General features: G+C 40.1%; 1 protein-coding gene across 2 annotated transcripts in view; it reads right to left on the bottom strand.

The window, feature by feature from the left end:
- Positions 1-9,016: 9,016 nt before the first annotated feature.
- The window catches only part of AKT1 (AKT serine/threonine kinase 1), a 160,819-nt gene continuing 151,406 nt past the window's right edge, over positions 9,017-18,429 (bottom strand). For both annotated transcript variants that reach the window (XM_060754619.2, XM_060754627.2), the window contains exons 13-14: positions 13,538-13,640; positions 9,017-11,315 (exon numbers count right to left, since the gene is read on the bottom strand). In XM_060754619.2, coding sequence (XP_060610602.1) covers positions 11,236-11,315; positions 13,538-13,640 — 183 coding nt within the window. In that variant the 3' untranslated portion in view covers positions 9,017-11,235. The remainder of the gene's footprint in view (positions 11,316-13,537; positions 13,641-18,429) is intronic.

Below are 18,429 nucleotides of genomic sequence, written 5' to 3'. Positions count from 1 at the left end.
ATTTATTATTTTACTCTATTATTATATTTGTTATTTTACTCTATTATTTTTATTATTATTACATTTTTATTATTATTATAAAGTTACTTAGTATTTTACTGTTACTATTATTTTATTATATTTATTATTTTACTCTATTTGTTATTATTTATTTTATTTTATTATTGTTGTTATTACATTTACATTATTTTACTATTCTTTTTATTGCATTTATTCTTTTACTCTATTATTATTATTACATTTACATTACTTTACTCTATTATTTTACTTTATTATTACATTTATTCTTTTTCTCTATTATTATTATTACATTTATTCTTTTACTCTTTATTATTATTATTACTATTACTATTATTCTTTTTCTTATTATTGTTATTATTACATTTCAATTCTTTTACTCTATTATTGTTGTTATTACATTTCAATTCTTTTACTCTATTATTATTGCTATTATTGCATTTATACTTTTATTTTTATTGTAAGGATACGTATGCACATTTACCTTGAAGGTTAAAATAATGGTATAATCAGAGTTGGACAGTCTTATCTTAAATTACAGTTTGATGTAAATATTCAAAAACATTTTAACCTTGTGATGCCTCAATTAATGTAATTTCATTGGTATCTATTTTTATTTTGAAATTTACCAGTAGCTGCTGCATTTCTCACCCTCGGCTTATACTCGAGTCAATATTTTCCCAGGGTTTTTTTGTGGTAAAATTAGGTGCCTTGGCTTATATTTGGGTCAGCTTATGCTCGAGTATATATAGTACAGAGTAAGACTCCCCTACGTTAAAATACTGTATACTTGAGTATATACGGTAATTCTGCAGCGTAGATGCATTCTGTTTAAACAAATTACTTCATCTCCTTGTATTTATTTATTGTGTCAGGGGCAACCAGATAATTGTATTACATTTCTAACAGAACAAAACAAACAAACAGACAAAACACAAAGTTTGCAAGCTTGGTAGTTGATTAAATGTCCTTTGACCAGTAGCTGGCCACTTGGGAGTGCCTCTGGTGTTGCCGCAAGAAGGTCCTCCATTGTGCATGTAGCAGGACTCAGGTTGCATTGCAGCAGGTGGTCTATGGTTTGCTCTTCACACTCGCATGTCGTGGATTTCACTTCGTTATCTCCTTGTTATAGAGCTGTTTGTGATCATGGCTTTCACAGCTTTGTAGTGTAAAAAGTTTAGTGAATGTGGTATCTAACTCTTTGAGATATCAGCTAAGTATGTGAAAGCTACCTACCTTCTCTGTTTGTAACAATTTGCAGAGGATGTCCGCAGGCACAGACATGTTCGGCTTTTAAATCTCTAAGATGAAGGTATTCTCCTATAGATGGCTTGACCCTTAAGGGAAAAACGATTAACTGTGTCTGATTCCCTTTTCTTCCTCTCCTTGACACTAGTATGTATTCATGGTAGGGTTTCCAGATTCGTATTCTATTAGTGGTGCCTGCAGGCAGGTGCAACCTCCTGACAGATGCACACAAGCTGGCCCACCAAAGCCAGATGCTCAGGGCCTGTGACTGCGGAGCATCTGTCTGAGTTTGTGTTTGAGAGTGAAAAACCTGGCACGAGCCTTGCCTTCAGACCAACGGGAGGAAAAAAAGGAGCGAGATATAACAGAGCAACAGCTGCAACAGGCAATAGAGGTAAGACATGGCACACATGAAAGTTCAGTAAGCATTACTTATGGGTGGGTAAGGGATGCAGTTTCCTATCATACAACTAAGGATGTATAATTCTTTGTATTTCAGCAAGTACTGCATTGAAAGATAAAGCTGGAAAGATAAAGCTTCAGTTCTGTCCTGCGGAGGTGGGAAGATGCGAACACAACGATGGAAAGGGTATAGGGATTTTATCTTTGAAGATCCCCACCGCTATCACCAATTGCGAGGAGGTGCTTGTGGTGAGGTTGGCAACGGCAGGCCCTAATAATGGAGGTATTTTACCTCAGGCACTTTTTAATCCCACCGCTGCCACCAATTGTACAGATGTGGATGTTATGGAGGGAATTTACCTCAGGCCTCAATGGTGTAGAAGAGTATATTATGGAGGAGACCAATTATTATTTGTAAATTAAGGTAACTGCCACCAACGTGAGGTATTTGAGTTACCACCAATGAGATCTGGCTCTACAGACGCAGATTAGTTGAGATGAGACGGTTTTCAACAAAAGATAACAAGTTTATTGTGTACAAAGCTTATGGTTGCAGGCTGTTAAATAACTTGTGGAACTTTGAATATCACGTGGTTTATAATACAGTCCACTCTTCCAGATAACACAGCTTGTGGCTAACTTTCACTGAGGTGAAGCTCTCTAGTGAACAATGTCTCACTACTATAAATAGCCTTTCAATTTGATCAAATCTCTGATCTCTAGTCCTTCCTTAACTAGGGATCTTAACTAGGCTTCCTTTAGTTTTCTTTGACTAAAGAATCTGGCCAGGTTTCTTTCTTCAGCCCTCCTAGACTGAAAAAACACCAGCCGCTCACACACAAGCCTCTCTCTCAGGCCTTTCCAAGCCTCCCTCTCTGGCCTTTTTTTAAAACGCACATCACTTTTCCTGCTTGGCTCTGCCCACTTCTCCCTCTCATGAGCTAGCCAGCCTCGTCTCCTTGGCAACGCTCACTGTGGATTCAAACCAGATGACTCCAGTTTTAGCTACTGTTACAAACACAAATACATACCCTAACAGTTAAACACAAACTTAATAACAATGACTTCTGCACAGAGGGTTCCATACTTCGCACTTTAACAACACAACCGTTCAATGCTAAGGCTTCCCACCAAAATGGAACTGTAGAGGAGAGTCTACTGAACAAGCCAGTACCTCCTGCATACCAGTACTGCCATCTGTTGAGAAGTTACAAAGGTGGAGGCATTGTATCATCTGAGTGATATGTCGATTGTCCTGCATCAATCTGTCAGCCTTCTGCTTGTGAAACTCAGTGGTTGCTGTTACAGGACGTCCAACTCTTTATCGTGCAAGTCAGATGTTCCCACCTCAACATCTTTAAACTTACTTGCCCAATGACGCACAGTACTCACATTAACACAATCACCATAAATAGTTTGCATTCTCTGATGTATCTCCTTTGGGGTGACACCTTCTGCTGTCAAGAATTCAATGACTGCATGTTGCTTAAGTCGCATTGTCCCTCTGCGCAGGGTTCCATACTTTGCACTTTAACAACACAACCATTCAATGCTAAGGCTTCCTGCCAAAATGGAACTGTAGAGGGGAGTCTACTGAACAAGCCAGTACCTGCTGCATACCAATACTGTTATCTGTTGAGGAGTTACAAAGGTGGAGGCATTACTTTTCATTCAACCCCCGTAGACACCACTCAGAATGGAATACTTCTTTAAATAGAAGACTTTAAATAGAAGACCTTTGCTGTGAGGATGGTTAATAAACAATTAGCAAAATGCCTTAAGGAAGTGATTCACATCAGAGGGAGAACTGGAGGTTGCAATCTCATCGTGGTGCCCAGTTGTCAGGGTTTGGTCATCCACATCCACTGTTAAGGGTGAGTAATAATTGCTTTCATAATTGTGGAATTGTGCATTGCTTAAATAGATACTCCCAGGGCCTTACCTTTATGAAAACTATGAACGAGAGCTCTCCAATAGCTCTAGTCATCAGTTACTCTGCTCAGGTCTTACAAACATAGGACTCTGGCTCCCTTGATTGAATCTACACAACTTTAATATAATTGATTTCTCTCCTCTTCCTACTGCTTCTGCCTTATTTTTATTACATTTATTATTGTGCCTTTCCCAATGAGGCACATTGTCTCCTGAAATGTCCCCTTGTATGACAGTCTCTGCTTAATCATCTTGGTTTCCACACTTCAACTCTTACCTTCCCTGTTAGGATACATTTTCTGTATACGATTATATGCTTTAGACCAGTGGTTCTCAACCTGTGTGTCCCCAGGTGTTTTGGTTTACAACTCCCAGAAATGCCAGCCAGTTTACCGTTAGGATTTCTGGGAGTTGAAGGCCAAAACATCTAGGGACCCACTGAGTAGACACCACTCAGAATGGAATACTTCTTTAAATAGAAGACTTTTGCCCTGTAAACCAGGACACATGAGCCGCTGAACAGCATGTAGTTGATAGATATAAAGCTGTTAGTTGATAGATATAAAGATCATTTTTACTTCAATGCCCATCAGGAAAGTCAAGGTAGAATATATTGCTGGAAGTAACGGGACGTTTACATTGAGAACCAAATACCGTATATACTCGAGTATAAGCTGAGTTTTTCAGCCCTTTTTTAAGGCTAAAAAAGCTCCCCTCGGCTTATACTTAAGTCAAAGTTATTTATTATTTTACTGTTAGTACTACTATTATTACATTTGTTATTTTACTCTATTTATTATTAAATTTACATTATTTTATCTTATTATTTTATTACATTTATTATTTTACTCCATTATTAGCTATTATTTTACTCTATTCTTATTGCTATTACATTTACATTATTTTACTCTATTACTATTTTATTACATTTACTATTTTACTCTATTATTGTTATGATTACATATATGATTTTACTTTATTATTATGATTACTTTTATTATATTACACTTACATTATTTTACTCTATTATTTTATTAGTTATTATTTTTCTCTATTATTATTATTATTACTTTATTATTTTACTCTATTTTTATTACATTTCCATTATTTTACTCTATTTACTATTATTAAATTTACATTATTTTATCTTATTATTTTATTACATTTATTATTTTACTCCATTATTAGCTATTATTTTACTCTATTCTTATTGCTATTACATTTACATTATTTTACTCTATTACTATTTTATTACATTTACTATTTTACTCTATTATTGTTATGATTACATATATGATTTTACTTTATTATTATGATTACTTTTATTATTTTACTCATATTACATTTACATTATTTTACTCTATTATTTTATTACAGATTATTTTTCTCTATTATTATTATTACATTATGATTTTAAGCTATTTTTATTACATTTCCATTATTTTACTCTATTATTAAATTTACATTATTTTATCTTATTATTTTATTACATTTATTATTTTCCTCCATTATTAGCTATTATTTTACTCTATCAGTACTGCTATTACGTTTACATTATTTTACTCTATTATTATTTTATTACGTTTACTATTTTACTCTATTATTGTTATTTTTTTTTATTTGTCGTGTCAGGGCAACCAGTCAATTATATTACATTTCTAACAGAACAAAGCAAACAAACAGACAAAATACAAAATTTGTGAGTTTGGTCGTTGATTAAATGTCCTTTGACCAGTATCTGGTCACTTGGAGTGCCTCTGGTGTTGCTGCAAGAAGGTCCTCCATTGTGCATGTGGTAGGGCTCAGGTTGCATTGCAGCAGGTGGTCAGTGGTTTGCTCTTCTCCACACTCGCATGTCGAGGATTCCACTTTGTAGCCCCATTTCTTAAGATTGGCTCTGCATCTTGTGGTGCCAGAGCGCAGTCTGTTCAGCGCCTTCCAAGACACCCAGTCTTCTGTGTGCCCAGGGGGGAGTTTCTCATTTGGTATCAGCTATTGGTTGAGGTTCTGGGTTTGAGCCTGCCACTTTTGGACTCTCGCTTGCGGAGGTGTTCCAACGAGTGTCTCTTAAAAAACTATTTCTAGATTTAAGTCGTTGACATGCTGGCTGTCATGATTATATATATAATTTTTCCTTATTATTATGATTACTTTTATTATTTTACTCTTTTTATTATTACATGTATTAATTTACTCATATTACATTTACATTATTTTACTCTATTATTTTATTACAGTTATTATTTTTCTCTATTATTATTACATTATTACTTTATTCTATTTTTATTACATTTCCATTATTTTACTCTATTATTATTTTTATTATTTTACTATCTATATTATAATTGGAAGGATACGTAAGCACATTTACATTGTTAAAATAATGATTTAATCAGAGTTAAATTTGGTGCCTCGACTCATATTTGGATCGGCTTTCTCCTGAATGGTTTCTAGCAATGGTATTGTTGGGGTTTCTTAAAAGAGGGCTCAGTGGGTGCTGGAAGTGGACTAACCCCCATTCCCCAATCCCTCATTCACTACATATTGCAAATGCTAATACAATAAAATTCCAAAATCTGATAAACCTTTGATCCCAAATCTTTCATGTAACGGAATCATAGAATCAAAGAGTTGGAAGAGACCTCATGGGCCATCCAGTCCAACCCCCTGCCAAGAAGCAGGAATATTGCATTCAAATCACCCCTGACAGATGGCCATCCAGCCTCTGCTTAAAAGCTTCCAAAGAAGGAGCCTCCACCACACTCCGGGGCAGAGAGTTCCACTGCTGAACAGCTCTCACAGTCAGGAAGTTCTTCCTAATGTTCAGATGGAATCTCCTCTCTTGTAGTTTGAAGCCATTGTTCCGAGTCCTAGTCTCCAGGGAATCTCACTCAACCTGCATTAAAACACTTCATTTTGGCACAAATTAAATTGAAACAGCCTTTTAAGACACATGAACTGAAACAGTCTTAACCTCAGCAGTGATTTACTAGCAAAGAGAATTTTATCATGGAAAGCAACTTCTGGGTTTGATATCCAGCCTTCTGAATGTAAATCCTGTCCATTTCTGATTTGCGGCTTTAAGACCGATTTTATTGCATAAGCAAACCTTTTGTACCAACTCTTTTGAGAGAGGCTTTTTCTCATGCTCCAGCACTGTTTCCCCTGAACAGCTTTCTCCTTCACTCTTTTCTCTTTCAATCTCTCTCGCTTAACCTCAACGGTTAACCCTGCCCAGGCTTTCGCACCGAGTCTGACAAGCCTCCCATCAAGAGAGCTTTGTTGCCACCACCAGGCTCTCTGAATGCATCCCCCTCCTTCCCAATATCTGCTTGGCAAGGAATTCTTCCTTAAAGCGGCACGTTTTTGCCTGCACTCCATCATATACGTTTACAAGGCAGATATATGCATATATTTATTTCTCTGCACGATACATTGAAGGCACACTCTTGCAGTATTCCCCAGGCTGATATGTTGGGGAAAATGTTTTTGAGTTTTTAAAAAGGAATTAAGTAAGTGTAAATAGGATTCAGTGCCATTTTGTAGTTTCCTTTTTGCATAGCCATCCACACAGAAAGATAAGATCTTTACCTAGATAAAATCTTTGTTATCCCACCAAACTCTGCTCTCTCACCAGTTGCTGCATGAGATACAGAAGGCTGAGAGGGCCCAGGATAGCCACTTTTTAATATTTGGACGAATGTCACATTGAGAGAAGGGCAAACATGTTTTCTGCTGCTCTGGAGACTACGACACAGAGCAAAGGAGTCAAATTACATCTAAACATTAGGAAGAACTTCCTGATGGTAAGAGCTGTTCAGAAGAATATGCTGCTGTCTAGTGGTAGACTCCTTCTCTGGAGGTTTTAAAGCAGTACTGGGTGTGAATGTATAACCTCAAACTAGTCATGGGCCCAGTAACCGTTTCAGCTGCTTAATTCATATTTTCGTACTGTTTGTTTCATTCAGATAGCACAAAATCGTACACCTCCCTCTGGTATGGAAATATCAGTGAAACGAAAGGAAAGTGGGAACGGTAACTGTTTTGTTGTTGTTGTTAATTCGTTCAGTCGTCTCCGACTCTTCGTGACCTCATGGACCAGCCCACGCCAGAGCTCCCTGTTGGCTGTCACCACCCCCAGCTCCTTCAAGGTCAGTCCAGTCACTTCAAGGATGCCATCCATCCATCTTGCCCTTGGTCGGCCCCTCTTCCTTTTGCCTTCCACTTTCCCCAGCATAATTGTCTTCTCTAGGCTTTGCTGTCTCCTCATGATGTGGCCAAAATACTTCAACTTTGTCTCTAGTATCCTTCCCTCCAATGAGCAGTCGGGCTTTATTTCCTGGAGGATGGACTGGTTGGATCTTCTCGCAGTCCAAGGCACTCTCAGCACTTTCCTCCAACACCACAGTTCAAAAGCATCTATCTTCCTTCGCTCAGCCTTCCCTAAGGTCCAGCTCTCACATACGTAGGTGACTACAGGGAATACCATGGCTTTGACTAGGCGGATCTTGGTTGTCAGTGTGATGTCTCTACTCTTTACTATTTTTATTGAGATTGGACATTGCTCTCCTCCCAAGAAGTAAGCGTCTTCTGATTTCCTGGTAACTGTTTAGTTGCCTGATTTTTGACACTTGGTTGCAGGCCCTGGTGCTTTGGACCTGCACGCACTCTCTTTCCAAGGAGAGTATGTGTGGCTTGTAGGCCCAAAGTGTGTGTGCCTGCCATGGCCTGCAGCCTAGCACCAAACACCTGGTAAGAGGCCCCTCGGCGCTCAGCTGCAGACCCTGGGAGGCGCAACGACTGACTACGGGTCCAAATCCACATCCTAGACAAGAACGATAACGCCCCTGCTTTTGGCCAAAGTGAATTCAGAGTCCAGGTGAGAGACAACGCAGCTGTAGGCAGCTCCTTATGCCAACTTTTGGCCACAAACCCCGATTCAGATGGCGAGGTGTGCAACAGCCTCAACCTCCTTGGAAAGAGAGTGCATGTGTAGCTTGCAGTCCACCAATGGCATGAAAATATTCATATTTTTCAGACCAGGGATGAAAAGCTCATTCAGAAAGGCGGCCGTTTTCGGGAGAGAGGCTTGAAAACAAAAACAGGGCCAAAATGAAACAAACAGAAACAGATACAAATGCACAAGACTACCTTAAACACCTTTTATTCCACCAGGTAAACTATTCTTTTCTGACACTGCACTGTAGAGGTTAATGCTGCATTCTGACCTTCAACTTATATTCAGTTGCACACCGACTTGCCTCCTGCCATTCCTTTTCCATGACGGTTGTTCATGTCCATCAGGTCAAATGTATTGTCCTCATCCTCTATTAGAGAAAGGAAGAGGAGGAGGAGGGAGAAGATGGCCTTACCAGCTTCGATTCTTCTGTACATTCTACCAAAACCAAGACCAAACTACTTGTTAAAGCACATTTTATTGAAGTAATTTTTAAGGGAAGCTTTTCATATCATAAGTAAAAATACTAGAATGAATGTTGTAAAAAAAAAAAAAAACCACAACACACACAACAATGGGGTTTCATGTGGAGGGAAAGTGGCAAATATTTTAAATAAATTCCCTTTCGAATTAAAAAAAAGTTAAGGAACTGCTGTACAGTCCAATTTTATACAGATAAGAGAAGAGAAACAAAAGCATATCTAAAAGAACATAAAGCCACAACTGAATAAACTCATTCGCAGCACAAGAGAGCTTAAAATCGTAGCTCGCCTCAAAAGGCGAATCAACAATTTCTGTCACAACGTTTGGCAGATCCAGAATGAGTTGGCTATGAAAATACAAAACAAAGTGATGGGGAAGTGTGACATCTGGGAGAGGGGGGAATCAACTACTTAACATCATCTTTTTTGTGATAATGTGAAATTTCACCCTAATTTTCTTCTTTATTTTTTTTATATACAGCTGCTGCATCCACAGATGGGAATCTCCTCTAAACCTGAAGGCAGCGCCATAGACTAGCTCCTCCCTGCCTCGATAATGGTGAAAATCTACATTGAAGTGAAAAAATACATATAGATGCATTCTCAAACGTGCACGACATGTTGTTTCTATACATATATGAACAAGGCCAGTCACTTCAGTGCCAAAACAATACCTGACTGCCAAACAAATTGTTTGGTAGGATATGCCACCTCTTGAAAAGTGTTGTGCGTTTATCTATGCTCCCCATCCTGGCCATTGTTGTTATTATTTTGCAGTTGCAAAGCTTTTTCTGTTGAAATGGCTAAAACCGATTACTGTATTTCATCGCATAATAGTCAACACCACGTAATAGTCGCACCTCCATTTTTGGGGTGGCAACATTGGTATTTTGTGTTCATCGCATAATAGTCGCCGAGCCATTTGGGGCTGATTCTCCTTTCTTTTCTTCTTAAAAGTGAAGACAGTTTAAAAACTATACAATGAAAGTCTTTAGTACTCAGATTCTCCCTCCTTTCTCCAAAGAGCTCAATTTCAGATTTTGTAAACTGCCTTGCCTCAGAGGGAGGAAGGAAGGAAGGATCAGCCCCAAGTGGCTCTGCAGTTTGAAAACACAAATAGAAACATCTGGGGCTAAATCATCCTTCTTCCTCTTTCCCTTTTGGAAGTAAGGCATTTCCTTTTTTGAAGAAAGAAAACAGAACCCCTCGAGAATCAACGGCATTTTTTTTCCTTGTGTAATAGTCGCACCCCTCTTTTTGGGTGGAAAATAGTACCACTATTCTGCGATGAAATATGGTATTTTCTTCAAGGCATGACTATTGGGAGACTCTCCAGGACAAGGATACAGTGGTGGAAGGCTGAGATGCACAACCCCTATTAGTTGCCCACACAAGAGAAATCACCAGTGGGTGCCTGCCAAATTTTGGCTATGTCAAACCTACTCAAATATGGAATAATTAAATGGACCGGTATACATGCAACACTTCTGTGCAATTTAGAAACATACTAGCTTCTATTTTCGCCTGATATGTCACTTTCTGGCAGCAAGTCTGCTAATGTTAACTCTTGTGTTTGATTCTGCCATCGATGCCGTTTCCTATCGATGCAGTTTCTTAAAGATGTCAACATTAATGTTTCTGCCCAAATGGGAGGCCACATCTGCAAGGCTTGTTCATTTATTTTTTGTTTCGTGTCGCTCGTATTATTGCACTACCTATAACTCTGCTTCTCGTCCTAAATAATTCTAATAGTTCAGAGTGCAGGGATTCTACTTACATAAGGAATCATGGAATAAATAAAAAATGAGGATTTCTTTTTTTAAAAAAATGTGAATGTTGCTGCTATGTTAAAACATCTAGCAAGAAAACAGTTTTGGTGCATATTCTTAAAAACCTAAAATGCCATTTTTCCCAGAAGAAAAAAAGCGTTTTTTATTTTTAATGCTTTTAAAGAATGACTTCTTGTCTTCCTTCTCCAAATTATGTCTTTTTTTTATCAGAGATTCTGACTCAAAAAATGCATCAGGATTGTTTTTAAATACACAGCCTGTGAGGCTTCCTACAAATTCAGCTAAACCGTAGTACAAACATAGTTTGTAATTCATGTTTCATAGAGAGTTCTCTAGTGTCCGTTGAAATTAAAGGTCCCCAAATATGCAGTCTTGATTGGTTGCTGTGAATGAAACAAGCGAAACATTAAGCCGTTCCACTGGCGGAATAAGAGAACTGAGGGAAGTGCGGTCGTCGTTCGTTGTCAATACAATCCATACTATCATCTGGAAGAAGAAAGAAGGAAAGAATTCAAAAATATGCTAGAGTTTCAAAGATTTTAACACACCCAAATGAGACCACGAAAGCTCTTTGACCCAAATAGCTTACAAATCTACATGTCTCTTGTGTCAACAAATGGGAAGGAAGTAAAAATATTTATCGAAACTGAATAAAAAACTGCAGGGTCAAATACTGTATATACTCGAGTCTAATGCGCACCTCAATTTTCAAAACCCTGAAACCAATAAAACAAAACAAAATAAAGTATTTCTGTGCATAATGCACAGCAGCAAAAAATGCACTTGTATTTTGGCCACAAAAGTTACGCATTACAGTTGCTGCATGCTTAAGATTCCTTCAAAAACAAAACTGTTAAGAGCACCAAAGCTTCCAGCAATCGAAAAGAAAACCTTTGGATGCATCTATGCTGTAGAATGAATCCACTTTAATTGCTTTGTTTCAATGCTATGGAATGATGGGGCCGTAGTTTTACAAGGTTCTTGAGCCTTCTCTGGCAAACAATGCTGATTCTTCAGCGTGGTCACTGTGAAATCCATACCTGTGGTATTTCCTGCGTCCACACAGCTGATTCGGATCCTTATTGAAAAGCTTTTGCCAAATCGGGGACTCCAGCCCCACCCATCCACTTCAGTAATAAAGCCAGGCAGCGGGGCTTGAGGCCCTAGTTCCTTTTGTCCACGAAAGCAGCAACAATTCGGTGTTTTCTACTCTCCTAAAACAATCATTGGTTTGACTCAAGGAGTCCAGTTAGACTTTTTGTCAAGTGCTGTAAGGACTCTGTAGGCCTTCCGGTTTCTACCCAGAGATTGGCAGCCTGGATAGTTGCAGCTATCTGGCTAGCATATCAGATGGCAGGACTGGACTTACTTGTTCAAGTCCATGCTCATTCCACTCAAGCAGTGGCAGCCTCTACGGCATTTTTGCACAGTGTGCCACTGGATGACATCTGTTGGGCGACCATTTGGTCAACACCGCACATTTGTCTCTCATTACAAACTGGACTTGGCCGCCAAAAAATATGCGGCTTTTGGGAGAGCAATTATTTTTTCTGCACTAGCATGACCATCCATGGGACTGCTCACTAGTCTACCACAGGTGTGGATTTCACAGTGACCACGCTGAAGAAAGTAGGTTGCTTACCTGTAACCATGTTTCTTCGAGTGGTCAACTGTGAAATTCACACAACTCGCCCATCCTCCCCGCACTCTGTCATGCCTTCTATCTCCGACTTTTTTGCAGTACAGATTTAAGGCCTCAAGCCCCGCTGTGGATGGGCGGGGCTGGAGTCCCTGATTTGGCAAAAGCTTTTCAATAAGGATCTGAATCAGCTGTGTAGATGCAGGAAATACCACAGGTGTGAATTTCACAGTTGACCACTCGAAGTAACATGGTTACAGGTAAACAACCTTACTTTCCTCACCACACCACAAATCCTAGGATTGCACAGCATTGAGCTATGGCCATCAAATTAAGAGATTTTTGATGTCGCCATTGCAGGTGACAGTCAAATTGACGAAAAACAACAGGAAAAACCCATTATCAGGACCTCAAAATTGAACTGCAAAGGCTCTGGCATAAACCACTACAGGTGGTCCCAGTGGCAATCGGTACACTGGGTGCCGTACCAAAAGATCTGAGCCGGCATTTGGAAACAATAAACATTGACAGAATCAGGATCGGTCAACTGCAAAAGGCCACCTTACTTGGATCTGTGTGCATCATTCGGAAATTCATCAGAGTCTTAAATGCTTGGGAAGTGTTCGACTTGTGATTTTGTGATACGAAATCTAGCATATGTATCTCGTTTGTTGTGTCATACTGTGTTTTTGTGTGAGTAACACTGATAAGAGTGGTAATGTTAATGGCATCAGGTAGAAGGCGAGAAACCACCCACAGCAGAGCTAGGAAGCTGTTGATGTCACCCTTCGTTTGAAAGGGTCGTTTCAGGGCAAATGAAGGTCTCGCCCCACGTTCCCAAACAAACTACAGCCAAGTGCAGCTTTCTGGGAGGTCAAGTTGGCCATTTTTAGGACTAAAAATAGCTTGGCACGGATTAATATCCAGAGTGATAAAGGGTTCCAATTGGCTTTAGGCAGCAGCTCCTTAGGAATGGATTTACTTTGTTTCCCAAGAGAGTCAGGCTCAAGGGTTTGTTGTTGGGACAATCTGGGTGAAAACAGAGAAATATCATAACAGTGATGCCTACCTTGGTCAGGTGGGGTAATTGTGATCATCTGGGCTGTGAATTCTTCATCAAAGTAGCGTGTATCTGTTTCAGATGTCACCTGTGGTTTAAAGGGAGGTACCAGCTGCAAAAAGGAAAGGAAAAATAAAACGTGGCGTGAGTTTGCAGGGTGCTTCTGGTGAATTTAACGGGAGCGGTTTTAAGCAACATACATGCTATAACTAATCAATTACACGTTTTTTAACTACACATATACACACATATTCATGGATATATGCTTATTGTAATCCTATGAAAGAGAGACCAGGTTTATGGCTTCTTCAACTGAATCTATCCACCATGAATGCAATCTATCCACCATTAATGCAAGGTATCTCTCCTTATGAATCATCTAGGACAGTGGTTCTCAATCTGGGGTCCCCAGATGTTTTTGACCTTCAACTCCCAGAAATCCTAACAGCTGGTAAACTGGCTGGGATTTCTGGGAGTTGGCCTAAGACATCTGGGGACCCAGGTTGAGAACCACTGATCTAGGACATTAAGATCTTCTGGGGAGGCCTTCCTCACAGATGCGTTTGGCAGGGACGAGAGACAGGGCCTTCTCAGTGATGGCCCCTCAACTGTGGAACACCCTGCCTAGGGATACAAGATCGGCCCCCTCCCTCCTGACCTTTTGAAGAAAGGTGAAAACCTGGCTTTTTGAGCAGGCCTTCCCAAATATGGCAAAGTTATACGAAATCATGCAACCCACTTGATGACGCAATTGAAGAACGACTTGACATTGAGATGCTCACGATAATGTTTTTAAGGATTTGTATGTTTTTTTTATATTCTTATATTGTATGCTAATTTTTTAACTATTTTATGATTGTTTTATTTGTTATAATTGTTGAGGCATCAAATTGTTGCCAATTGTTAACCGTTCCAAGTCGCCTCTGGGCTGAGAGGGGCGGTATGTAAATGTGGTAAATAATAAATCTATATAAATAAAAATGTAATGTTCAATGTATTGTCGAAGGCTTTCATGGCCGGAATCACTGGGTTGTTGTAGGTTTTTCCGGGCTATATGGCCATGTTCTAGAGGCATTTTCTCCTGTTGTTTCGCCTGCATCTGCTGGCTGTTGTATTGGATCACACGTCGGACACTTCCCAAGTGTCTAGGACTATGTGATGTATCGGCGAATAATGCGTGCAGATCCCAGTAAGGTAGCTATTATTATTATTATTATTATTATTATTATTATTATTATTATATTTATTATTCCCAATTTACGCTCATCGTGGGGTTTTCATGGCAAGATTTGTTCAGAGGGGATTTGCCTTTGCCTTCCTCTGAGGCTGAGAGAGTGTCATAGAATCATAAGAGTTGGAAGAGACCTCATGGGCCATCCAGTCCAACCCCCTGCCAAGAAGCAGGAAAATCGCATTCAAAGCACCCCTGACAGATGGCCATCCAGCCTCTGCTTAAAAGCATCCAAAGAAGGAGCCTCCACCACACTCTGGGGCAGAGAGTTCCACTGCTGAACAGCTCTCACAGTCAGGAAGTTCTTCCTAATGTTCAGAGGGAATCTCCTTTCCTGTAGTGTGACTTGTCCAAAGTAACCCAATGGGCTTCCAAGGCAGAGCATGATCCAAACCTTGGTCTCTGGAGTCATAATCCAATGCTTAAACCACTTCATCACACTGGCTCCTAATGACACGATCACCAAAATTATTTAAAGCCGCAGTAAGCAATTTGCTTTCCATTCTAATTAAAGCTTGTCATCCTAAAACATGGAGCTTTTTTCCCTGCTTTATATATCTAGCTTGTTTGTTCTGCGGCTTCCACTTAACATAATGGCAGTTTTGGCATTTGGTCTGATCTCTGTTGACTTTGCAAATGACTGTCTGATGCAATGAAGTTGAAAGAATTATGGGCGATTCAGAATCCAAGGCCCCAAAGAGCAGACACATTAACCTTTTGCTTCAGACTGGTTGGCAGCAGACTGCTGACAAATACAAAAATATCTTGGCCACTTCTGATTTTTTTTAAAAGCACTATCCAAGTTAGGTCAGAATCAAAATGGGAAACAAAGTGCAGGCAGGATCTAGATCAGGCATGGGCAAACCTTGGCCCTCCAGATGTTTTGGACTTCAAGTCCCACAATTCCTAACAGCCTCAGGCTCTGAGAGATCAATGGGAAGAAACTGGCTTCTTTTGTGGGTAACATTTTTTTGGGGGGTGGACTATATAAATTGGACTGCAGTTTCCACCAGCTTTTGCAACTGGCGATGTTGGCAGGGACATCTGGGAGTTGAAGTTGAAAAAGTCTGGTGTGTCAAAAAGTTTGACATTTCTGCTCTATGGCAGGAAATCTTTCTAACAACATTTCTCAATCTGGGGGTCAGGACCCCTTAAGGCAGTGGTTCTCAACCTGAGGTCCCCAGATGTTTTTGGCCTACAACTCCCAGAAATCCCAGCTATTTTACCTGCTGTTAGGATTTCTTGGAGTTGTAGGTTAAAAACATCTGGGGACCCCAGGTTGAACCAATGCCTTAAGGGGTTGCGAGGGAGGTGTCAGAGGGGTCACCAAAGGCCATCAGAAAAAAACAGTATTTTTTGTTGGTCATGTGGGTTCTGTATGGCAATTTTGACCCAATTCTATCGTTGCTGGGGTTCAGAATGCTCTTTCATTGTAGGTGAACTATAAATCCCATCAACTACAACTCCCAAATGTCAAGGTCTAGTTTCCCCAAAATCCACCAGTGTTTATATTTGGGCATATTGAGTATTCGTGTCAAGTTTGGTCCAGAATCACCACTGTCTGAGTCCACAGTGCTCTCAGGATATAGGTGAACTACAACTCCAAAACTCAAGGTCAATGTCCACCAAGCCCTTCCAGTATTTTCTACTGGTCATGGGAGTTCTGTGTGCCAAGATTGGTTCAATTCCATCATTGGTGGAGTTCAGAATGCTCTTTCATTGTAGGTGAACTATAAATCCCAGAAACTACAACTCCCAAATGTCAAGGTCTAGTTTCCCCAAAATTCACCAGTGTTCATATTTCGGCATACTGAGTATTCGTGTCAAGTTTGTTCCACATCCACCACCAGATCCACCACTGTCTGAGTCCACAGTGCTCTCAGGATATAGGTGAACTACAACTCCAAAACTCAAGGTCAGTGCCCACCAAACCCTTCCAGTATTTACAACTGGTCATGAGAGTTCTGTGTGCCAAGTTTGGTTCAATTCCATCACTGGTAGAGTTCAGAATGCTCTTTGATTGTAGGTGAACTATAAATCCCAGCAACTACAACTCCCAAATGACAAAACCAATCCCACCAGTATTCAAATTTGGGTGTATTGGATATTTGAGCCAAATTTGGTCCAGTGAATGAAAATACATTCTGCATATCAGATATTTACTTTACGAATTCATAACAGTAGCAGTTATTTGTTGCTACTTTGTAACAGCTACAGTTATGAAGTAGCAACGAATATAATTTGATGGTTGGGGGTCACCACAACATGAGGAACTGTATGAAGGGATCGTGGCATTAGAAAGGTTTAAGAACCACTGCTTTACAACAAAAGTACTAGAAACAGCAGTATAAGATCCAAAACAAACTACCATGAGGCCTCTGAAAGGGAAAAAATACAACGAGAGGGACACAACTACCTTAATCTTCCATTCTACTTCTGCAGATTGAACGTATCTGCATGAACTCAGTGTACTTTCTGTACTCATAAAAATGCTGGGCAAATTCCCAATCCAGCCAGAGCGCCAGGGATGCTAAATCTTATTCGAAACAGGAAGGCAGTGGTGTGACGAAGGTAAGGGAGGTAAGCTCTCAAATCCAATATGCTGGATGAGTTGCCCATAGGCACAACATCGGTTTCAATGGGAGGAAACTGAAACTGAAGAGGAGGCAAGGATTTCTCCAGAAGATAAGCAATGGATACACCTTCCTTTACAGAAGCCGCCCTAAGTCATCTTCGGGCTGATATGGGCGGGATAAAAATAATGCAAATAAATAAATAAATAAATAAATAAATGATGCGACCATATTGTGCCAAGGGTTTCCTCCTGTAACAATTTGCTAATTTAAACGAGGAAGGGGGGGGGATAAACAGCCCATTTGGGGAACCCTAAGTCTAAAAGGCAATTGTTATCTGGCTACTGCATGTTATGATGTTAAAGGTAAAGGTCTCCCCTTGACAATAAGTCCAGTCGTGTCCAACACTGGGAGTAGTGCTCATCCTCATTTTTAAGCCGAAGAACCAGCTTTGTCCGCAGACACCTCCAAGGTCATGTGGCCAGCATGACTGCATGGAGCGCCGTTACCTTCCTGCCAAGGCAGTACCTATTGATTTATTCGTATTTGCATGTTTTCGGACTGCTAGGTTGGCAAAAGCTGGGCCTAACAGCAGGAGCTTACCCATGCATTGGATTTGAACCGCCAATCTTTGGGTTGGCAAGTTCTGCAGTTCAGTAGTTTAACCCACCAGGGGCCCCTATGTTTTGATGTCTCAAATGTTAATCCTGTTTCTGGGTATTTTTGAAACAGAATGTTGGTGGACAGGAAAAGAGATTTAAAGATGGGCTCAAAGTCAACCTTAAAAACTCTGGCATAGACACTGAGAACTGGGAAGCCCTGGCCTTTGAGCGCTCCAGCTGGAGGTCAGCTGTGACCAGCAGTGCTGCAGAATTTGAAGAGACACAAATGAAGGCTGAAAGAGAGAAACGTGCCAAGAGGAAGGCGCATCAAGCCAACCCCGACCAAGACCGTCTTCCACCTCGAAACCAATGCCCTCACTGCAGAAGAAGATGCAGATCAAGAAGAGGGCTCCACAGCCACCTACGGACCCACTAGAATTCTGATCCTGGAAGACTATCCTACTCAGCCAACGAGGGATCGCCTAAGTAAAAGTA

Source organism: Anolis sagrei, chromosome 1 (genome assembly GCF_037176765.1).
Source record: "Anolis sagrei isolate rAnoSag1 chromosome 1, rAnoSag1.mat, whole genome shotgun sequence".
NCBI lineage: Eukaryota > Metazoa > Chordata > Lepidosauria > Squamata > Dactyloidae > Anolis > Anolis sagrei.
The sequence above is the reverse complement of the archived record's forward strand: the minus strand, read 5'-3'. Positions and strand labels throughout refer to the sequence as shown.